Source organism: Myotis yumanensis, unplaced genomic scaffold, assembly GCF_028538775.1.
Source record: "Myotis yumanensis isolate MYYU_CA2020_CCGP unplaced genomic scaffold, mMyoYum1.0.hap1 SCAF_4, whole genome shotgun sequence".
NCBI lineage: Eukaryota > Metazoa > Chordata > Mammalia > Chiroptera > Vespertilionidae > Myotis > Myotis yumanensis.
The window spans coordinates 105,369,856-105,393,548 of record NW_027223755.1 but is presented as its reverse complement, the minus strand read 5'-3'; the positions used below and the strand labels follow the sequence as shown (position 1 = coordinate 105,393,548).

General features: G+C 53.3%; 2 protein-coding genes across 2 annotated transcripts; one reads left to right on the top strand and one right to left on the bottom strand.

The window, feature by feature from the left end:
• The first annotated feature begins 13,639 nt into the window (after nt 1-13,639).
• Nucleotides 13,640-18,403, top strand: IL27 (interleukin 27). The gene is made up of 5 exons (XM_070413477.1): nt 13,640-13,670; nt 15,547-15,710; nt 15,795-15,893; nt 16,719-16,877; nt 17,842-18,403. The coding sequence occupies exons 1-5, from the start codon at nt 13,640-13,642 to the stop codon at nt 18,094-18,096; spliced, it is 708 nt and encodes a 235-aa protein (XP_070269578.1). The 3' UTR covers nt 18,097-18,403.
• APOBR (apolipoprotein B receptor) lies at nt 18,252-22,699 on the bottom strand. The gene is made up of 4 exons (XM_070413450.1): nt 22,601-22,699; nt 19,602-22,268; nt 19,253-19,518; nt 18,252-19,155 (listed from the first exon to the last, which is right to left on the bottom strand). The coding sequence occupies exons 1-4, from the start codon at nt 22,655-22,657 to the stop codon at nt 19,086-19,088; spliced, it is 3,060 nt and encodes a 1,019-aa protein (XP_070269551.1). The 5' UTR covers nt 22,658-22,699; the 3' UTR covers nt 18,252-19,085.
• Between the last annotated feature and the right edge of the window lie 994 nt (nt 22,700-23,693).

Here is a 23,693-nt window from a genome sequence, read left to right as displayed (position 1 = left end):
TTGCTGTTTCCGGCACTGCGTTTGGGGGTGATGTGTTACACAGCAAGAGCAGCCGAAACGGTCTCAGTGTCCCCCAGACCCATGTCCAGATCCTGTCTGCAAACTTGGCTGTGACCCGGGACAGGTTAGCGTTTCCCCTGCGTCTCGATTTGCACAGCTGTAAACAGGAGGTGCAAAGCGCATCCACCTCCCAGCATGGTTTTGAGAACACAAGGAAATTGTGTTTTCCAAGCACTTAGCGGAGTACCAGAGCCAGAAAAAGAACTTGAGGAGATAGCAGGATAGCGACTAACAGCACAGAGTTTGGACTCAGACTCTGGGTGCAAGTCCCAGCTCTTACTGTGTGACCTCGGGCCGGTTGCCTGACCTAATTATTATCGCACTGAACATTTCCCAAGCCCTGCGGGAGAGAAAAGACCTGGGCCATGTGCTCATCACTGCCACAGGGTGAGCCAGGAGTCGACCAGGTGTGCTGACAGCCATGCTCACACCTTCTAGAGAGCTCTGTGCACTTCAGGGAGTGCCTGGGGGGAGCAGGCAAAGAAGCAGGGACTCCAGTCCCAAATCCCTTTGCAAGCAGCCAGTCTTGACAACGGAGGCCTCTCCGGGGGCATCTGTCCACCCGAAGCAAGCACTTCCTTTTCTCCGTAAAACAAGGTTTTCCTTGCTTTTCTGATTACAAAAGCAGTTCATGTTGTGGAACCAGAAGATGACCCCCAACCTCGGGTTCAGGCCCCCGGAATGACCCAACATCCCCTCCTGCCAGCTTTTGCGAAACACGTAAGTTATAAAACGAAAGTTGGGTTTTATCACTTCCCAGAATGCTCACTCCGCTCTGTGCGCCTCGCCTGTCTCCCTTTTCTGGAGAACCGGGTGGGAAATTTTGGTTTGGTTTTGTTTTTAACTTTGGAGGAGATGATCATTTATTCATTCAGCAGATATTTGAGCCAGGGAGTATTCTAAAAGCTGTGGGTACAGAGGTAATCTACTTCCTGCCTCATGAGCTCACATCCTAGGGCGGCAAACAGTACAGGTGCACAAAGGAAATAAGAATGTCAAAGGAAGCCTGCCCGAGACGGTGGCCTTTAAGCAAAGGCCAGAAGGACGGTAGGGAGTGACTCATGATAATAGTCCTATTTTTTTTAATATATTTTTATTGATTTCAGAGAGGAAGGGAGAGAGATAGAAACATCAATGATGAGAGTGAATCATTGATCGGCTACTTCCTGCACGCCCCCTACTGGGGATTGAGTCCACAGGCCGATGCTCTACCCACTGAGCTAAACCAGCTAGGGCAGGGGTGAGCAAACTTTTTGACTTGAGGGCCACAATGGGTTCTTAAACTGTACCGGAGGGCCGGAACAAAAGCATGGATGGAGTGTTTGTGTGAACTAATATAAATTCAAAGTAAACATCATTACATAAAAGGGTACGGTCTTTTTTTTTTTTAGTTTTATTCATTTCAAACTGGCCGGATCCGGCCCGTGGGCCGTAGTTTGCCCACGGCTGATAAGGCCTGTTTATTTTCTTAAGAGCACATAGTACTGTCTGACAAACTGCATATTTTACTTATTAATTTATTGTCTGGGGTGAGGGGAGGCGACCACTGGCAGCTGGGAAACCCAAGGCAAGGAGAGGGCAGATTGGCCACAGGCAGAGAGCAGGCTTGGGGTGGGCTTGGGGCTGGGCAAGGAGGCCTAAGTGCTCCCCTCCACCTTTCCCCCTCCCCCGGCCCAGCCCGCTGTCCCCCGTCAGCTGCTGCCCTGTTCCTGGAGGAGACGCACCCCCTGGGGCTCTGCGGCCGCCCTGTCGGAGCCACTCTGTCACCACCTTCCTAGCAGGGCTCCCACTGCCCATCTGACACAGGATCTCAACCACCTGCCCTTATCTAAGCGCCTTTCGCTGCCGCTTCCTCAGGGCTGGTCCCTGGCACTCAGCAGGCACACAGTAAGTATCCATGAGTGAATGTGTCAGAAACGGTCTCGCTTCACACCATCCTGTTGCTGGGGACGTGTCTCTTCTCATCTTTTCCTGTCAGAGTCCCACTCGTTCTGAAAAATGGCCCTATTTGCATCAAGTTGCCTTCCCACGTTACAGTTTCTCTTCCCTGGTCCTCCAACAGGTCTCGCCTCCCAGCCAGCACATCCAGCAACGGGCGTCGCCATCCCGTTTTACAGACCGGGGAGCTGAGGCTTGAAAGGAACGTGACTCGCTAGGAGGCCTGCAGCAGCTCCGCGGCCGCTGAGCTGGAGCCCTGAGCCAGGTCCAGACAGAGACTCTCACAGGAGCCGCCCTGTCCCCACCCTCCGCGCCCCTCCGCACTCTGAGGGCGTCTGCTTCCCTGGGAGTGAAAGGAAGTGAAGGGGAGTCCGTGTGTTTTCTGCTTCTAACCGAGTTGGCTGGACCTGCTCTGCCCTCCTCCTCCAGGGCCAGGTCCGCAGTGGCATCTGTTTCTCAGGCCAGCGGAGACAGCGGTGAGGGCACTGAGGTCTTGACCAGCCAGCTCTGTGAGAGGGTCCTGCTGAGTGGGCCAGTCTACCCACAAGACCTGTCACCTACCCAGGTGAGTATGAGCCAGGATGGGGGCCATGGAAGAGGAGGGGCAGCTGACCTCTGCCCCAGCTCCTGCTCTTACACCAGGGTCCCTGCCTTCCTCCTTCCTTGCTTCCTGGCATTTACTGAGAAAGCTTGGGCTGCATATTCCTACTCCTGGGCAGGCAAGCGATTCTGGAATTTGAGGGGATGGCCATGAGATCCTGACTTGCTCTTCTCTCCTCTGCCCTCTCACTGTGTTTCTGTTTCCTGCATTCTTCTTTTTTTAAATTTTTTGTTGATTGATTGATTGGAGGGAGAGAGAGAGAGAGAGAGAGAGAGAGAGAGAGAATATGTGCCCTGCCTGGAGATCAAATCTGAAACCTTGGCATATGGAGAGGACTCTTTAACCAACTGAGCTACCCAGCCAGGGCTGTTCCCTGCATTCTTCTGATTTGTGCTGCTCACTATACCATCCTGGCAAGATATTGGACCTTGAGTGGCAGGCAGGGCAAGTTAGGGCCCATCGCACTCTCAATGAATACAGGAGGGACCATGGCTTTATCAATACAGGGCTTGGGCACATCTATTGGTTGCCGCCTGCATTATCGCTACTGGGGATTGAGCCTGGGAATCTAACCAGTGACCTCTCGATGAACCACATCTCATCACCAACTGAGCCATAGCAGTCAGGGCACTGCCCCTTCATTTATGGGTGAATGTTTCTGTTTTCTGGCCCTTTCATTCCTTTGCTCATTCATTAGAGGTGGTATGACTAGTAGTTAAGAGTATGGACTCTTGCCCTAACAAGTTTGGCTCAGTGGATGGAGTGTCGGCCTCAGACTGAAGGGTTCCAGGTTTGATTCCAATCAAGGTCACGTACCTCGGTTGCAGGCTCTTCCCTGTCTGGGACCTGGTTGGGGCGCATGCATGAGGCAACCAATTGATGTGTTTCTCTCACATCAATATTTCTCTCTGTCTTTCCCTCTCTCTTCCACTCTCTCTAAAAATCAATGGAAAAATATCCTCGGGTGAGGATTAAAAAAAAAAGTATGGACTCTTACCTGGCTGGTGCGGCTCAGTGGTTGAACCACGATGAACAAGGAGGTCACAGTTTGATTCCCAGTCAGAGCACATGCCCAGACGGTGGGCTTGATCCCCAGTAGGGCGTGTGAAGGAGGCAGCCAATCAGTGATTCTCATCATTGATGTTTCAATCTCTCTCTCCCTCTCCCTTCCTCTCTGAAATCAATACAAACATTTTTTTTTTTAAAAAAAGAGTGTGGACTCTTGGAACTATAGTTGATTACATTGTATTATATAATCAAAATTTGCTAAGACAATAGAATTAAATGTTCTCACACAAAAAATAAATAAGTTGAGAGGTGATGGATGTGCTATCTAACTCGATGGGGGAAAGCTTTTGTAATGTATGCATATATCACATTGTATACTTTAAATAACATAATTTTATTTGTCAATTACACCTCAATAAAATTGGGAAGAAAGAGAGTGTGGATTCTCAAGTCATACTGTTTTAGTTCAAATTTCAGTTCTGCTATTGTTGGGGTTTGTTATAGTTTAATATATCTTAATAGCAAACTTACAGAAACAGCCCAGAAAACACACAACATTAAAAATATGTACTGCCTGACTGGTGTGGTTGAGCATTGACCTATGAACCATTAGGTCACGGTTCAATTCCCGGTCAGGTCACACGCGTGGGTTTTGGGTCTCAATCCAAGTGGGGGCTGTGCAGGAGGCAGCCAATCAATGATTCTCTCTCGTCATTGATGTTTCTATCTCTCTCTCCCTCTCCTTTCCTCTTTGAAATCAATAAAATATATATATTTTTTAAATATCTACTTACACATAGGACAACTCAGAAAGTATAGTGAATGGATGGAGTCCACTGTATGATTAAAATGCTAAAACACCATTTAGTTGCCATCAATAAGAAATTTACCTGTTTTTTTAAAAATCCAGTAAGTGTGCCTTGACCTGCGTGGCTCAGTTGGTTGAGCGTCATCCCATGCACCAAAAGGTCGCCAATTCCATTCCCGGTCAGGGCACATGCCCAGGGTGCGGGTTCAGTCCCCATTGGGGTGCAATTGTTACCGTTTGGCATGAATAACAGGTTGGTGTCTTCACAAAGGCCACCCAGACAGGCCTCACGTGACCCTGCAAAGCTCCAATCGCTGCACTCTGGAAACGCAGATCTGTTTTAAGTCCTGAGCAACCTCTCACACCAGACGCTGGAAGGGAAGTTTTCAAATCAGAAGTTCAGCGGACTTCTGATAATGTCTAATTTCATGAAATGCCATGGTACCAGGCCTGTAATGGTGAGGTTTCTTCACCCCTCCAGTAGAGGGCGCACTCTTTCAAGCGGCTTTGGTAGCCATTTGCTTCCTTGGTGCTTTACCACCCGTGGATTTGCGGGCAGTCTGCTTTGTAGGAGCCATGGCATAGACACCTCTTTACTTACCCCACTTCTCCTGCGGCTGGAGCTCAGAGAGCTGGGGGCGGCGCTGCCCAGCTTCCTCACCTGTAAAATGGATTGTTTTAAGGATTACGTGAGTTTATGCATTTAAAGCTGTTAGGACAGTGACTGGCATACAGAGAAGGCTCAGCAAATGCTAACTGCTGTCCTAGGCAGTACAGTATAGTGGGTAAGAAAACCAGATATCCTGGCTTCAAATCCCAGAGCTGCCACTTACTACCTTAACATTGAGCACAAAGCCTAACCTCTTTGGGCCTCAGGGTCCTCTTTTGTATAAAATGAACACAGCAATAATATCCACAACATAGGGTTAAATGAGCCATTCTTGAAAAGTGCCTGGCACGTATAAGCATTTGGGTAAATTTTTTAGTTATAATTTTAATTTTATTCCATCCAGTATAAGTTCCACGAAGGCAGAAGTTTCTATTGGCTTCGTTCACTGCTGTAGCTCTGGTGCCTAGAACAGTGCCTGGGACATTGTTGTTAGTATCCCATTGTTTATCAGCAAATGGTGCTCAGTAAATATGGACAGAGCATCCACTGTTTTCACACTGTTCCTCTTCTATGGATTCTGCTTGTCCCTGGCTTCTTTCTACTAAATGATACCATCGGACTTTATCATGATTTTTAAAATCTAGTCTGAGATTTTTTATGTTGGAAATCAACTGTGAAGGTAGATCAAAGCAGGGGAGGGGCATCTGCTACCAGTGCCAGAAACACAATGCAAAGTGCCTTAAGCAGGAAAGAAGACTGGCTTGTGAAACTGAACGTTCCAGAATAAATTGCCACCGGAAAAGCTGGATCCAGGAGCTTAAAATAAATAATCATCAAGGTTCTCGTCTCCCTCAGTCACTCTCAGCCCTGCTTTCCCTGCACAGGCTCCCGTCTCAGGCAGGCTCAGGCTCACATTCTACCGGCCTAGCAGTCCCTGCAGAGAGAAAGCCCTTCCTGCCAGCAGGCCCAGGACTGACTCTCAGTGTCACGTCTCCGTCCTTGAACTGCTCGCTGCAGCCAGGGGCTGGCCGGGCCTGGGTCATGTGCCCACATGGGGGTGTCAGCCTCTGGAGAGGAGATGGATAATTCCCCAAAGGAAAATCCAGGTGCTTTTGAAAATATATGTAAAGCCCTAGCCGGTTTAGCTCAGTGGATAGAGCGTTAGCCTGCGGACTGAAGGGTCCCGGGTTCAATTCCAGTCAAGGGCACGTGCCTGGGTTTCAGGCTCAATCCCCTGTAGGGGGCGTGCGAGAGGTAGCCAATCAATGATTCTCATCATTGATGTTTCTATCTCTCTCTCCCTCTCCCTTCCTCTCTGAAATCAATCGTGTGTGTGTGTGTAAAAAGAATGGTGGACAGGTGGAATGCTCTTCTCTCATCATCCTCTCACCCTCTGACCAGTTGACCATCTTTGCTCCACGAGCTCTCAATATTATTAGCACTTCCAGCTTCCAGATCACCAGAGCACTCGTTCAAGTGCTCTTTCTTTCCCTGTGAGGAAGGTACTGCCATACCCATTCTCCAGGTGAAGAAATGAAGGCCAAAGAGAGGCTCGCCAGGTGTCCCAGTAACTTACAAACTGCCTGCTTTGTCTTACTCTCTCTGGTTTCACATATTCGTCCAGTCTTCGCAGAGAGATGACCGCGCTGGGGGCCAAGACTACAGCGCCCTAATCTGTCTTCCCCTCCGACCCAGGTGGGCACTTCCTGCAGAAGCATGAGAGGAGTGAACATGTCCCTTCCACTTTCCTGAGGTCTGGAGCAGACCCTATGGCTTTGGGAAGGGCGCAGAAGGCGTACAAAAGTTGAAAGGCTAAGAGACTAACATCTAGATCTTAGGGCTGCACACAGGGTCTTAATGTAGGTGGGAATGGTTCAGACAGTCCTCAGAGCCACAGAGGGCAGAAGGCACTTATGAGAGAATGACATCTGAAGGAGGGACAAAGCCAGGTATTTAAAGAGCGGAGGGAAGAGTGCTCTGGGCTAGTGGTCGCCAACCTTTCAGACCTCACGGACCACCGGTTGGCGACCGCTGCTAGGCAGAGGAAGCAGCAGGTGCAAAGAAAGGCCCTCGCCGGGCAGGAGTGAGCCTGCGGTGTTTGTAGGGCAGCTAGGAGGCCAGGGAGAGGACAAAAGGGGTCGATGGGAAGGGTCATGAGGACCTTGTAAACCACTGAAAGGGTTTCGCTTTTACTCGGAGTGGAACGAGGAGCCGTGGGAATCAGTGACTCGGTCATGCAGATAGCCTGTTGGGACCCAGGACCACAGCTGAGACAGGAGGAAGAAAAGTAGGTCGGCAGAAACATATATGTGGTGTACCGGTTAATAATGAGGATTTTGTAATCAAAGAAAACATGATCATTCCAAGAGAAACATCAAAAGTGCTTTATTCAAAGTAATGTCCATCGCTAGCTACACATTTTCCCCATCTTTCAGGTAATTTGTGGATACCGTCCCAATAAAACTTTTCTTGTTTTGAGGCAAACCATTCAGAGACCCAATTTTCCACTTCTTTGTATGTTTTGAAGTGCTGCTCAGAAAGTGCGTGTGCCATCGATCGGAACAAGTGGTAATCTGAAGGAGTAAGGTCTAATGAATACAGCGGTTGGGTTAGGTTAATACTTTCCAGGTTGGGTTAATACTTTCTTTTAACGTGTCTTTAACTGGTTTTGAAGTGTGTGATGGTGCGTTATCATGAAGCAAAATTACTTTGCCGTGTCCTCTGGCCCATTCTGGTCTTTTCATGATCAAAGTGTGGTTCAAATGGATTATTTGTTGTCGGTAGCGATCAGTATTAATGGTTTCACCTGGTTTTAGAAGCTCATAATACACCACACCTTCCTGATCCCACCAAATGCAGAGCATTATCTTCTTTCGGAAGCGATTTGGCCTTGCAGTCGATGTTGATGGTTGACCTGGATCAATCCATGACTTTGTGCATTTGGGATTCTCAAAATAAATTCACTTTTCATCGCCAGTCACAATTCGATGCAAAAAATACTTTCTTTCATGCCGTTGAAGCAACATTTTACTGATGACTTTTCGGTTTTCCATTTGTCTTTCGTTCAGTTGATATGGCACCCATTTTCCTTCCTTTAAAATCTTACCCATTGCTTGTAAACGATCGGAAATTGTTTGCTGAGCAACGTTTAATCTTCCGCAAGTTGTTCTTGAGTTTGACATGCATCTCCATCCAATAATGCTTGTAATTGTTGGTCTTCAAACTTTTTCGGTTGACATGGACGTTCCTTGTCTTTCACATCGAAATCATCACTTTTAAAGTGTTTAAACCCACGTTTACAAGTATTTTGAGATGGAGCATGTTCACCATAAGCTTCCTAAAGTATACGATAACTTTTTCTTCAAAATAAAGTAATGAATTAAAACTTCCCTCAAATGCTCTCTTTTTGGCATGAAATTCGACATTTTTAAGCGTAAAAATATCTATGATGTTAACACCTTCAGCAAATTTGACATATGAAGTTTTAAAGCTTGCTGTCAACACAACAAAATAGTATACATATCAAATCGCATATATATCAACATATGTGTAACTCCATCTATTGAAAAAAAATCCGCATTATTAACTGGTATACTTCTTTTGTATGAACAAGATAGCACATAAAAATATCAGCAGGGCATGTGCTCCGTTCCTGGGGTTCCGCATGCAGTGGGCAGGACAAGCAAGGGATCTGGCGTCCAGGGGGGCTGACACTCCACGGAGGCTGCCAGGTGAGGGCCCCAGTTTGGGAGTGGAGCCCAGTTGTCCGCCTTGGAGCTGAGGGCTGCTGAAGGGCCTGGCGTCTGTCTGCCCAGGGCGTGTCTGCCGCTCTCACACACTGACATGGCTTGCCCTGAGGCTCAGCCCAGGGTCTGTCTCCATTCCAAGTCCTCTCATAGGGAGGCCTGGCAGAGCATCACCTGGCCAGGAAGCGGGTGTTCCCTGAGGTCCTCAGAGCAGTGGCTGTCCACACAGGGCCCAGCGCCCGATGGGCTGGCTCCCTGAGATTTCTGCTGCAGGTCCCTTCTGCCTGTGGCCCCCGTGTATTTATTTTTGAGAGCTTCCTTGTAGGTCAGACCTTATGTTACTAATAATAGCTAAAACCTACAGTCTCATCACATGCCTGGCCCTGTCCTAAGCACTTTACAAACAATAGCTCATTGAGGCTTCCAAACCAGCGGTTCTCAACCTGTGGGTCGCGACCCCTTTGGCGGTCGAACGACCCTTTCACAGGGGTCGCCTAAAACCATTCTGCATATCAGATATTTACATTATGATTCCTAACAGTAGCAACATTACAGTTATGAAGTAGCAACGAAAATAATTTTATGGTTGGGTCACAACATGAGGAACTGTATTTAAAGGGCCAGAAGGTTGAGAACCACTGCTCTAAACAGTGTTATATTATGTTCCTCATGCTAGAGATGATGAAACTGAGGCACAGAGAGGTTAAATAACTTGCCTACGATCACACAGCTACTCGGTGGCAGTGCCAATTGTCTATGTGCATCATTGTCACAGCAGTCCTGTCCGCTGGTAGGAGTGGTGTACCCACCTGGTAGATGAGCCAAGCACAGGGAGGTTTGTGCCTAGTCGCACTGGGAAGTGTTGGAGCTGTGAAACGAGAGCGGGGCTGTCTGATCCATGACACCCTGCAGCCTCCCAAGTTTGCCTTCACTCATGGGCTGGGAGGTGGGCCCCATTCTGCAGATGGGGAAACTGAGGCATCGCGTGTTTGGAGCATCTTGCTCAAGAGGGTGTACATGGAAAAGGGCAGAGCAGAGCTGGGACTCAACCCGGGACTTTTCTTCCCCGGGCTGGTGTTTCTCCTCTGTAGCCCTCCTGCTGGGCTTTCGGCTCTTCCTTCCTCGTGCTCAGCACCCTGGCCTCCCACCTTCTCCTCGCAGCCTGCGCAGCTCAGCCTTCCCACCCTGTGCTCCTGTGGAGTTTACAGAGAACACCCAGTGATGACCATCTTGTCCACGGGAAGTCCTCCCACCCCCTTTCTCTCAGCCCTCCCAGGTACCCGCCATGGCCTCATGGGGAAAAGAGAGGTGGGACCCTTTCCCCTCGCCAGGCTCCCCCTCCCAGGGTCAAAGGTGGGTGGGAGGGGTACAAATAAATCCTGCCAGACCCTGGGTGTGGGGTGGGGTGGGGTGGGTGCATGTGAACAATGGGAGAGAGATCCAGTGATCATGGGACTCCAGGCCTCGTCCACCTCCACCACCGCCACCACCCCCACCCCCGCTCTCCTGGGAGGGGGTGGGCAGTGCAGTGCCTAGCCTCAGGGTCTCATATCCTATGTTCGGGAGACTCAGAGGTGTGGCCCCAGCTCCAACCTCACCTCCCCTCAGCCTTCCCGCCTGCACTAAAGCCCATCTTGGTTTCACTTAGGGATTTGTTTCAAGCCTCAACGATGATGACATCACAGGGCCCAGGGATTCCCCACTTGAGTTCCAGTCTTCCTTCTGTCACTGAATAAGATATTTCCCTTCCTGATTCCATCCTGATGTCACAGCTGAAGCTTCTGGTTCCTGAGCTCAGGATTCCCAGGCAACCCCGTGGAGTGCTCCACAGGCCAGAGCTGGGTCAGGGCTTGGAACATAATCAGGAAATGGGTGTATGGTTCTTTCTCTTTTTAAAAACCCTCTAGGTTTTCATTCTCTCCATAATAATAGTGGCATCATTTGAAAATTGCTATTACTTTTCAAGGAGGAAACTGAGGTCCAGGGTGGGCCTGTGACTCACCTGAGGCCCAGGGGGTTAGCTGCACACTGCAGTCCACATGGGATTCTTGGCTTCCTTTCCCGCAGTTCTCACCCCTCACCACATCCCTTACATTTCCCACTGGCCCCAGCCCATGTCTCAGCCCACCAACCAAGATCTTATTGTGGAAACTGAGGCCCAGGTAGGCAGAGGTGGGCCCAGGCCCATCCTCCAAGGATGTGGACAGAGGCTGGCGCGGCCCTCACTAGCCCTCTGGCTTTTTGTCAAGGTTCTGCTGAGATCATCAGCCAGGGCCAAGTCCAGGTGCCCAAGCCTTGGCCAGAGTGGGAGGAGGCTGGCGGTGAGACCTCAGGGCTCAGGCTGGCCCCAGACCTGCTGCTCCCCCGGCGGCTGACAGATCACCAGCCTGAGCAGAACCTCGATGAGGCCCTCGTGGGGAAGGCAGATTTATTGGGTGAGTAAACATGAACCTACTATTGTCAGCTACTGGGGACACATCAGGGCACAAAACAGGCAAAAATCCCCACCTTTCTGGAACCCACATCCTAGTACATGAAGACAAACGAAAAATGATTGAGAAAATGTTAAATATCTAAAAATATTATATACCTAAAATGCTATGCAGGGGGGGAAAATGCAGGAGAGGAATAGAGGGGGCTGGGGGCAGGGTTGCAGTTTTTAGTAGGGTGGTCCGTAAAGACCCTATGTGAGAACTTGACATTTGAGCAGAGATTGTAAGGCAAGGGTACGCTTTGCAGATATCTGGAAGAAGGGTGTTCAGGCAGAAGGAACAGCAGTGCACAGGCCCTGAGGCAGGAGCATGCCTGGCATGTTCTAGGAGCAACGAGGAGGCCAGTATGGCTGGAGTGGCATGAGTGAGGAGAGAGTGAGTGAGATAAGCCAATGTTCAATACCCATTGCAGACACGCTTTATGGCAGGAAAGAATAAGCCATTCAGGCGACAGCCTGTGACAAGACCTATAAGGCAGGGAGGGCATTCTAGGCAGAGATCAGCTTGTGCAAAGGCAAAGAAGTATGAGGTGGCTCATTGTGTTCAAGCGTGAAGCTCCAGGGGCTGGAGCAGGAGTAGAGTGGGAGTGAGAGGTGTGGCTGGAGGAGCCGGCTGCAGCCTGACTGAGGAGGGCAGAGAAGCAGCAAGGGGCAGAGGTCTCGGGAACCCTAAGAGAAGGTTGGGAGGGCCAGAGAGCAGGAGATGGGGTTCAGGATTTTAGAGGTCAGGCATGGCTATGGTCAGGGAGTGAGTGTGTGGGCATGTCTCTAGGATGATGGCAAGACTTGGGGATGTGAGGAAAGCCAGCCAGAGCCTCTGTCGGTCCTCACCATGAGCCTAAGGATGTGTAGGACCCCCTCCTCCAGCAGGGAGCACCAGGTGCATGGCATGGGGCGGGGGGGTGGGGGGGGGGGGGAATGAGGAATGAGCTGCCACCACTGGGGGGCACAGCAAGGGAAACCAGTCTGGGCTAGGCAGGTGCCAGTTGCTCTTCCTTCTCCTTCTCCTCCACAGTCCTTAGGGATTGATCCCTGGCTGGTGCTGGTACTTCCCTGACAGTTGGTCTCAGGCTACCCTGATGGGCAGTGCCAAGGCAGGGCTGAGGAGGCAGGGCATAGGAAGGGGAAGCCCCCTTGGTTTCTGTCTCACAGCAGGGACCCAATAGGGAAACCCCGCAGGTCCCAAAAAGAAAGTGGCAGCAGTGGGCCTTGGGGAAGACCAAGAAACCCCCATTTTCTCCCTGAAGATGGGAAATCCAGGGTGGGGCTTAGGGCAGGGCTGTGCTGGAAGGAAGATCTGTGGTTGATGCAACCCAGCCTTGACAGCTGTCTACAGAGCAGAAACTATTCTGGAACCTGGCTGGGGCCTGGTCCTGACCTCACACAATCCAACCTGGCCACAGGCTGGGCCCTAACCTGCTCATCAACTGAGCTCTTATCCCAGCCCTGACCTGAGTCACAAGCTGTCAGAACCTGGACCACAGACCGAGCTCTGTACCCTCTCTGGACTGAGCCCAACCCTAGTTCATCCCACATAGAGCCCCCAGGCCATTAATAGCTCTGACCCCAAACACAGAGCCAGGATGCTAGCCCCAGACAAAGCTCTGAGTCCAACCCTAGACCATGTTCTGATCCCAATTATAGAGTGAGTTCTAATTCAAGATCTGACTCTGGCGAAAGACTGAGCGCTTGGCCCTGAATTAAACTTCTCATCCAGCCCTGACCTAGGCTGTAGACTGAGCCCTGACTCTGCCTAGACTGAGACCCCTCTGCCCCACACAAAGGGGCTGCTGACGCCTTGGCCACAGCCCCTGACATGAGCCAACTATTCCTGCTGTTCTTCCTCTAGCCAGCCCCAGTGCTCAGCCAAGCTCATTCACTCCATGAGCCCCAACTTCCCTTGTATTCCCTTCCTCTGCCATCTGGTAAACCAGAAGAGAGTAAGACCCTAAGTCCCCTCTGATGGACAGTCATCTTACCTGGCCATTCATCTTTTGAAGGACAGTAGGCTGGTGATGGCACGAGAACAATAATGACAGAGCAGAGAAACAGGAGGGCATTCAAGTCTCTGGGACCTACCAGCAAATAGAGCAGGTGGCTCACCTGAGAGTGGGGAAGTGAGGGGAAGACTGGACCTGGAGCTCAGCAGGGTCAGCAGCTTGGATTGACAGAACCCCAGCTTCCCACCATCCCCCACCACACCCCCTCTGGGAAGGGAAATTACATTTCCCCATTTAGCAAGGGGTGGTGAGGAGGGAAGACTGAGTTAAAGCAAAGCTGAAAGTACAAGCAGCACGGAAAGTGAAACTGGGCACAGCCCCCAGTATAAGACTCCCCCGGCCCGGGAGATGGCTGGCCAAAGAGGCTGGGCCCTGCCATGGGCCAGAAGGCAGGCGACCTTGGCTGGCGTGAGTTTGAGGCCAGGGCTTGGGGCAGAGGGGTGGGAGGCTTGGCTGAGACTGGGCAGAGGATGGGAGAGCTTGACTGGTGTGGGTGGGGGTGAAGGGCTGAGGGGCTACTATTTGGCAGACTAAGGATACAGCTGACGGAAGGATGGGAAGGAGGCCGGCATGGAGGGGGAAGAAGGGCTGGATAGTCAGGTGATGGTTCAGCCCCGACTGGATAGAGGATGAGACAGTTTGGTTGGCATGGATGGAGAGAGTTGGACAGGCAGGTTGACCAGAACCCAGACCTGGCAGGTAAATGAAGAGTTGGGTTGGAGTGAATGAGCTTGGCTGAGCACTGGGGCTGGTTAGAGGAAGAACAGCAGGAATAGTTGGCTCATGTCAGGGGCTGTGGCCAAGGCGTCAGCAGCCTAACTACAGGGGTCTGTAGTTCGAAGCCTGCGGGGAGGTCCATTCTGCAGTTGGAGACTGAAGGACTCGGAGGCTGGGACCAGAGCAGATAGCAGGGTCAGAGTAGGGACCAAGGACTAAAGGATGGGACAGAACCTTCAATGGCCAGGACCAAGGACCCAGGACTGTCTGCCAAGGAAAGGGTCTGGGGGCTCCAGAGCTCAAGCAGGAAGTGGACGGTCAGTAGGAAATGGCACAGCTCAATTCTGGGTGGGCCATATCCACCAGTCTGGGCACCCTCTCCCTCAACACAGACCTGGGAAGAGCCCCACTCTGCCCAAAGCCTCCAGGAGCCCAGAGTGGCCCCCACGTCAGGGAGCCTGGAAATTTGAGAGCCAGGCACTGGAAGTCCTCTCTGGAAGTCCATGGGGCAGGGGGACCTACCCAGAAACTCCCCGTGGTCTTTATGGAGAGGACATTTCGAGGAGCAGAGCCGAGGGCGAGGGATCAAGAAGAGGCAGGGAAGAGGCAGGAAGAGGGGGCGAGCAGGAACAGACTTAGGGACTGTTTTGGTTTGTGTTTCGAGGAGAATTGTGTAACCCAGTGATTGCTAGGTTTCCTCTCCCTGAGGGAGAAACCGCTGAACGCTGCTCTCTTCCCAGAGCTCCCGCCCCATTGCGCCTCTTCCTTTTGCTCAGGAAACACAGGACAGGAAGCACTTTCAGAAATCAGCTAGTCCGACTCCCCCATTTTACAGACGGGAGCCTGAGGCACAGAAATAAGAGGTGACTTGCTTGAGGGAAGAATCCAAATGAGAAACAGGCTCTACCTCCCGTTCCAGGCCTCCTCCCCCTCCCGGCACCCCGGTTCCTCCCTCACTGCAGAGTGACCCACTCGCCTTGGTAGCGGCTGGATCAGTCTGCCCTCTGACTCCCTGGGGTAGAGCCTCCAGCATTGCCAGCCACTCTGGGGCCCGAGGCCAAGCCCGAGGAATCCTTGGCAGAACAGAGTGTGCCTGCTCCAGGGGAGGTGGTGCCTGCTCTCAGATCCCCGGGGGAAGCTCACAGGGTCTGCATTTGGACAGATCCGGAGTCCAGTTCTGATCTCCTCACCCTCTGTACCTTGGCAAGTCAACCTCACTGCGCCTCACTTTCCTCATCTGCAAAATGGGAAGAAAAATAGCACCCAGGCCGCCACACAGAGTTGTGCCGTTAGTTCACTGGAAAAGACACTTAGCCAAGGGAGTTAGTGGGGGCTGTGCAAGGCTGTGTCTGCCTGGGGGAAAGGGCACTTGCCTTTCAGTCACACAGATGTGCCATATGGTGTCTTTAGCAGCTTCCATCCGTTAGTGGTTTTTGAGGGGTCAGTGGGATGATACACAGGCCCATAGCACAGGCTCAGAAAAGGCACCTTCTCTTGAGTTTTCCCTTCTCGCAAGTTCTCCTCAAGCTCTCCCCTCATTTTGCCCACCCTCTCCTCATCTCTCCAGGGCTTGGCCTTTTGCTGCTTTCCTTGCTCCTGGCTCGAGCTGGTGTCTGGGGATTTCCAAGGCCCCCAGGGAGACTCCCCCTGAGCCTAGAGGAGGAGTTCAAGGTCAGCCTGCATCTTGCCAGGAAGCTACTGTCCGAGGTTCAGGCCCAGGCCCACCGCTTTGTGAGTTTCCCTAATGCAACTGGCTCTGGGGATGGGCAGACCCTCACTCCCATCTGGCCGCCACTAACAGACCTTGCCCTACAGGCTGAAGCTCACCTGCCAGGAGTGAACCTGGACCTCCTGCCCCTGGGACAGCAACTCCCCAATGTTTCCCTGAGTTTCCAGGCCTGGTGCAGCCTCTCTGTGAGTGGGGAAGGTTGTGGGGGTGGGGAGGGCTGCAAGTGAGCTGGCAATAAAGCTGGGCTGGGTGAATAGAGATGAAATCAGGGGTTGAACTGAAGATAGACTTGGGGATAAATTGAAGGATAGAGTCTGGATGAGGTTAAGTATGTCATCGAATATAAAGATGAAGCTGAATAAAGAAATGGAGTTAAAAAGAAGGTAAAAGTGAAGCTGGGCATGGAAAGAGGTGGGGTGGGAATGGAATGGGATTAGGGATAGAAATTAGTATGGAGGAGGGATGAGAATGGGGAGAGGCTGGAAATAGGAAGAAGGTTGGGGATGAGAGGGGGTGTGGATTACTGGTGAGGATGGGAATGGAATGGGGTTGGGATGGAGTTGGAGATGGGATAGAGAGAATGAGCCTGGACATATGGTTAAGGAATCTAATTGGGAACAGGAATGGGAGCAAGGATAGGAAAGAGGTTGGAGACAGACTGAAAACAAGTGAGGAGATGGAGATAGGATGGGATGGTGAAGAAAGGAATAAAATGGGTTTGTGGGTAGAGAGTGATAAGACAATGGAGATGGGGTTGGTGTTAGATATGAGGTCGTACATGCAATTGAAAGTGAGGCTGAGAAAGGAGATAGGATAGAGGTCAAAGACAGCGGACACTAGATTGGTGATGAGTGAAGGGGAGAACTGGAGGAGATGAAGTTGAGGATGAGAACAGGTATTCGGGTGGAGTTTGGGATGGGAATGGGGCCCAGGGAGACATGAGGTTGGGTTTGAAGTGGGTCATCCTTGCCCTGGGGACCTTTTCTGACCCCTTCCCTCTGCTTCCACAGGGATCAGAGCGACTGTTCTTCCTCTCCATGACACTGCACCCCTTTCAAGCCCTATTGGGAGGGCTGGGGACCCAGGGGAGCTGGACCAGCTCAGAGAAGATACAGCTGCGGGCCATGAGGCTGGATCTCCGAGATTTGCAGCGGCATCTTCGCTTCCAGGTAGAGTACCCAGCCACCCTCCTTGACCCCCAGAGACCAAAACTGGGAGTCATTGGCTCCCTTTTTAAAATACCCCTATGCCCACAGGTGGGGTAAGTCTGAAGGGAGATCCTCCAGATCCTCCGAGTGTGTACGTGTGGTGTGTGTGTGTGTGTGTGTGTGTGTGTGCAGCAGGTCCTGGCTCTACCTGAATCTCTTGGGGTCTTGGTCTTAAATGAGAGAACAGCTCTGAAGCACCCAGCACAGCATCCAGCACCAGCAGGACCAGTAATAGTCGGTTCCCTTTTCCCTGTCATCCTCTGACATCATCAGGTCCTGCTGAACATGTCACAGGGAAATAAAAATGTTACCTTTATTAAAAGGAGAATCGAAAATGCAAGCAGCAGAAAGACAAGCTGTATCACCTTTCCGCCCATTTCTGATCCTAAGATGGCCCTTAAGAGAGGAATTTCCAGAACCCCAGTGCCTAGGGCAGTGATGGCGAACCTTTTGAGCTCGGCGTGTCAGCATTTTAAAAAACCCTAACTTAACTCTGGTGCCGTGTCACATATAGAAATTTTTTGATATTTGCAACCACAGTAAAACAAAGACTTATATTTTTTATATTTATTTTATATATTTAAATGCCATTTAGCAAAGAAAAATCAACCAAAAAAATGAGTTGGCGTGTCACCTCTGACACGCGTGTCATTGGTTCGCCATCACTGGCCTAGAGCAATCCTGGATGAGTGAGCCAGCTCCCTCCATGAGCACCAGCTTGCTCTGTGACTTCCATTTTCTTGAAACAAAAAAAAAAAAAAAAAGGCAGGGTACATGAGGTGATGACGTAATGGAAGAGATGAAGTAGGGAAATCACGGCTTTATGGTTTCTGACGTCATGTGGCACCACTAGACATGTAAAGGAACAAGGATTCGCTCAGCATCTCAGCTGGACCATTTTCTGACCGTGAGCCTCTCCTCACAGGTGCTGGCTGCAGGATTCAACCTCCCTGAAGGGGAGGAGAACGAGGAGGGGAAGGGGCTGCCCCCAGGGGCCCTGGACGGCCCCTCACAGACGTCAGCCCAGATGTCCTGGCCCCAGCTCCTCTATGCCTACCAGTTGCTGCACTCCTTGGAGCTGGTCTTGTCGCGGGCCGTGCGGGACTTGCTGCTGCTCTCCCAGGCTAAGAACCCAGGCCAGGCCTTGGGGTGCCCAACACTGGCCGGCTCCCAGCCCTGATGGAGTGGTTTCTCAGCCCCTTCCCTCGCCGGTTAGGATTTCACGAGTCTGTGCCAACAGGACAGCCACCAGCTCCCTGCCTTAGACAAGGCAGGACTCCACTGCCCTCCCTCCCCAGACCCTCCCCAGACCCTCCCCAATAACTTAAGGCCCCTCCAGTCCTGGCTGGGTATTTATTTCATGGATATTTATTTATTGTTCAGGGAAATGATGGGATATTTATTGTTTCGGGGCCTGCTGGCTGTCCTCCGCTAGGCCGCCATTCTGGGTGCCTAATAAAGCACTCTCACCCTCTCTCTGCCTCGGCTTCTTTTCAGAGAAGGGGTGTCTGATACCCAAAGGGGGCGCAGAATGGGCTCTGCAGCCTCTGGCCACCCTGGGTCCCTCTCTGCTCCCTACACGTTGGGGTTCCTGGCCCACCTGTCTCCACTCTGGCTTGCTCAGTTGGTGGTGGCCACAGTCACTAGCAGAGTTCTGAGGCTGAGCTCCCATTTTGGAACCTTAAGGTGGCTGGTCCACTTGCATCAAACCTTTGATTGTAAATGGAGCTCCACAGGCCCTCCTCGCTCCTTTCCTCCGGCTGCCTTCACCCCAGAGGTTTGCCTTCCTCCCACAGCTCTCCATGGCTTGGGGGGGGAGGCCTTGGGGAGTGGGGGCAAGCAGAGAGGGGAGGCTGTGGGAGACTGTCCCTGTCCCCTCTCAGGCCTCCAGACAGCTGCCCAGACCGGTTGGGGAGGTAGTCAGGACAGGCTGTGAGCAGTGGTCCCCGTGGGGCAGGCGGTCCAACCGCTGCATTGGAGAGTCAGATTCCTTGAGTTCATGATTCTCAGAGACGGCTGGTTGTGTCTGCTCCGTGGATGAAACAGTAAGAAACTGAGGCCCAGTGGGTGGATAGGGTGCACCCAAGGGGCCGAAGGAGGCAGGCTGAGCAGGGTTCAGCCGAGCCCTCTGCCTCTCACTCAGGGCCTGGCTCCCGGGTCTCGGTGCCGTCACTGGGGCTTTGGCCGGCCCAGCCTGGCCTGCAGTTCCTGCATCATGCCGGGGTGTGCAAAGCCGAACCTGGAGATGGAAGACAGGCCAGGAGCTGGTCTCCAGTGTCCAGAGCCTCCTGCCCAGCCCAGCCCAGCCCAGCCCAGCCACTTCACCCAGCGCTTACCCGTGTCCCAGGGGCTTTCTCCTAGCTGGCACTGGGGTCCCTTCAGGCCTAGGGAGGCTTGGCTCTGGGGGTTCCTCTGGGTGGAGAAGTGTCTGCTCAGGGGCTGGCAGCTCTTCCTCTGGTGGGGGGCTGGCAGGCTCCTGCTGCTGCTCAGGGGCGGGGATGCGCCGGAAAGAGGGCCTGGAGCGACGCTGTGAGGAGCTGCGGGAGAGGAGCACACGGCTCCGCGGGACAGAGACGTCCAGGCGAGACACAGGGAGGAGGGCCTGCAGGGAGGGAGCACTGATTGGTACGGGCTAGCTTCAGGGTTCTGGTCTGTTTGGCCCTGGACCCTTCCCGGAGCCCTTACCTCACTCCAGCTGCCCTGAGCATCCCCTCGGGCAGCCTCCTCACGTGGCCCAGGCTCCTGCGTTGCTGGCTGGTCCTCCTGGCCCTGGGCGTCCTCCAGGTCTTCTGCCTCAAGCTCCCTTGCCTCGGCCCTCTGGTGTCCGCTCACCTCCACGTCCTCCATTTCACAGGGCATGCGTGCCTCTGCCTCAGGGCCGTGGTCCCCACGCTGCCCCTCGCTGCCTCGCCCCGGCTGCCCTGCCTCCTGTGCCCGAGCCTCTTTTTCTAACAGCATCTGCCCTTCTGGGAACCCCTCGGCCTCCACTACGACCATGGTCCCCTCTGCCCTCACCACCTGGGAGCCCGAGGTAAAGCCACCCATCCCACAGCTTCCGTCTGCCACTGCCGATTCCCCAGCCTCCACCCCTGGCTCACCCTCCCCAGTCTCAAAAGCCTCCACTTGGCCACCTCTGCCAGGAACCTCCTCTTCTGCGGAGCCCTCCAGGCCAAATGCCTGCCCGCCTCTGCTCTCTCCCTCTGCAGCCTCCATCACCTCTGCACCTCTGCCAGCTTCCTCTCTCCCTTCTGAGTCCCAAGCTCTTCCAAATGCCCCATCCCACGCTTCCCCCGTCTCTCTTTCAGGCCCTTCCCCAGTCCCAGCAGCCCTCTCATCTGAAGCTGCCTTATGCTCCACGATCCCGGCAGCCGAGGAACTGGCCCGTGTGTCCTCACTGTCCTGGGAGCTCAGTGCTGCCTCCTCCAGCCTCCCGCCTCCCCTGGGTGTTCTCTCTGCCTCCCAGGGCACTGCGGCCCCCACCTCCTCACCCTCGGTTTCTCTGGCATCTGACTCACCCAGGGACCAGCCTGTCCCTAACTCTGCCCCGTGCCTTCCACCCAGCTCCTGGCTCTCTGCTCGATGCCTTGCTTCCTTCCACTCTCCGCCTCCCTCCAGGACCTGTGGCAGTGCAGGCTCTTGGCCTCCCACAGCCTCCCGCTCCTCCTCTTCCATACCTACTTTTTCCTCCTGGGTACTCCCTCTCTCCGCATCCCTTTTCCTCCGGGTTTCCCAGACTTCGGCCTCAGGCCTTACATACCCCGTGTGCCGGGGACTGCCCTCCAGGCTCCTTTCTGCCTCCCCTTTGCTCTGGGCTGGAATGCGCCAGAGCTCTTCCTCCACCTGCTGTCCTTCCCCGGGTTGTTCCACTGGGGTCTGGAGGCCGCCTATCTGCTCAACGTCCCACACTTCAGTGACCTTGTGCTCTGGGCCACCACCCTCTACCCCAAATTCTTCTCGACCCATCTGAGCCCCCTCCTCACTCCTCTTCTCCCCGAACTCCTTTTCCGGTGTGGCTTTTGGAGTTGCCGCAAAGTCAGCATCGCCTTCAGCCTTGTTTGCCACTTGGTCCTGGGAGAGCTCAGCCTCTATGGCCCAGCAACTCTCTTTCTCCTCCTTGGCCCCCTGTGCCTGCACCACTTCCTCCGGACTGGCTTGAGCGGCCCTGATCTCTGCGTCTTGCCTTGCCTTGGCCTCTTTCCCATCCTGATCTGCCCGACCCTCAAAGTCCTCCCCTGCCTCCCACTCTAACCCCTGGCCTTCTGCGGCCTCCTTCCCTGCTGTCTGGACCTCAGCCACTTCTCCCATTCCTTCAGTTCCCAGGGCCTGAGTCTGTTTCAGGCACAGGCTCACCTCGGCCTCTCTATTTCCACCCACCTCCTCCTCCTGGGCTCCCCTGGAGGCCTCTCCTAGGGCCCAGACTCTCCCAGCACCCTCTAGGCTCCTATCTCCTGGCACTGCCCCATTTTCTGTCTCCCTGACTCCTGGGGAGTCAGCCGCCTCTGTGCCTGAGGTTGTCCAGGCCTCCTCCCCACCTGAGGTTGTCCTGACCTCCTCTCTGCCCAAGGTTGCCCCATCCTCAGATGCTGCCCCTGGGTCCTGAGTCCCCGGTGCCTTTGTGCTTTGGCCATCCCTCTCCACGGCCACCACCTCTCCTTCCCTCCCGGCCTCTTTGGCCCCAGCTCCCTGGGTCTCCTCTGCAACTGCCTCGACCGCCTGTTCTGACTCCCTGCCATCCCCGGCTGCCCTTTGGCCATGGGCACCAGCCTTTCCCTCAGGCTCCCTGCGCCAGGTCCACTCTGACTCCACCCCTCTGCCCCCCCCTGGCTCTCTTGCCCTGACCTCTTCCTCCTCCTCCTTCTCCTCCTCCTCCTCCTGTTCCCAGGTTCTCGGTGTCTCTTCTCTGTTCACTTCCTGCTCATTGCACTCCTGACTCTCCTGGGCTGGGCTGCTCCCATCTCGGCCAGCCTCAGACCCTGCGTCAGACTTCTTTCTGGCCTCCAAGAGGGCACTTGGCTCCTGGCACCTGGAGGCCTTGACTGCCTCCCGCGCCCCAGTGTCCTGCCTATCTCCTTGAGATCCATGGGAGCTGCCTTCTCCCCAACTCCAGGTCTGTTCTGTAACTGAGCTTCCCTCCTGGTGTCTTCTAGCCTCTCCAGGCCCTCTCAGTCCTCCATGCCCCTTGCTTTGGCTGCCTCCCACAACCTCCAGGGCCTCCTGGGCTTCCTCCTCTACACTTCTTCCTGGCCTTCCTGTAGCCACCTCCCCCAGTTCCTGAGCTGCACACGCCTCTCCCCTCTCTACCGTGGGGACCTCATCTCCCAAAAGGTAGGAGACAAAGGTACTTAAGGAATCCTAGAAGAATGGGGAGAGGGGGAGACAAAGGCATTAAGGGAAGGCCCAGCTCTCTCCTGCGGGCCCTGGGCCAGAGGAACTCAGAATAGGAGGAGGGGTTCTGGGTTCTGGGAGGAGGACAACAGGATCTGCAGAAGGAATAGGAAAGGGCCTAGATTGGGGTATGTGGATAGGTTTGTGGAGGGGGGAGGATTGAAATCCAGAAAAGATTGGTTTAGAGGCTGCCTTATCCTAGGGAAGGAATCTCAAGTCTGAGAGACTCAAAGGGAGGAGGGAAGGTGAGGTCCCAGGGAGCAGGGTGAAAGTCCCTGGCATCTCTTTGCCCCTCTCACCAGTGTCCCCCGCAAGGCCTGGTGCAGCCCTGGGAGATGCAGCCGGAGGAAATCCATCCTGTCTGTGTCTGTGTCTGTGTCTGTGTGTCCAGAAAGCTGACAATGACCGTCCCCACCCACCAAGACAAGCCAGTCTTACCCAGGACCCAAGCACTTCCTCTTCCCCTGTTTCCCCCTGACGTATCCTTACCCCAGGCCCTACCCACCTTCCGCAATGCCCACAGCAGCTTCCAGCCCAGGCTGGGAAATGGGTGTGCACCCCACAAGGAACTCAGGTGCATATTTTGAGCTAAAGGGCAAAGGCGGAAGCCAGAAAGGGAAAAGATGGGAGCAGGAGACCTCAGAATTGGGGATGGGGGAGGGTGCATGTGGCAACTGCAGCTCAAGTGACTCAGGTCTTGTATTCACACCTCAGCCATTTCCACCTCCCCACAAGCCACAGCCACTTTGAGAGGAAGCTGGGGTTTGTGGTTCCTGTTTCGCCTGGGGACAAGGAGTGGGAGTAGGTAGGGGGCTGGTAAGAGCTACGGCTTCTCATTTCAGGGTCATTAATGCTTCCCCAAGGGGAAGAAGGGGCTGGATTGGCGGCTTCAATGCTGTTCCTAATCTGCCGAGTCATTCTTGTGAAACAAAACTTAGCTAGGTTTTGAATTGTGGTTATTTGTGTCTGCCTCCCACCCTCCTGTGAGTTCCTTGAGGGCAGAGGCCATGTATGACACACTGATGAGTTTCTAGAGCCCTGCATGGGTGTAGAACCCCACTTTTCATTGGCTGAGTGACCTGGGAAGACCAAAGGGAAAGGAGCACATTTCTAACAGCAGCCTGGCGGCCTGCTTGTGAGAAAGAGCGGACACAGGGGGGCACAGGGATTGGAAGCCCGTAGGAGATATCAGCGGGGGAAGGAGGTAATGGAGAAATCACAGAATGCCGCTTTACCACCCAGAGCAGCGGTTCTCAACCTTCCTAATGCCGCGACCCTTTAATACAGTTCCTCGTGTTGTGGTGACCCCCAATTTCATTGTTACAAATTGAACATACTTAAGGCACAGTGCTTAATCACAAAAACAATATGTAATTATATATGTGTTTTCCG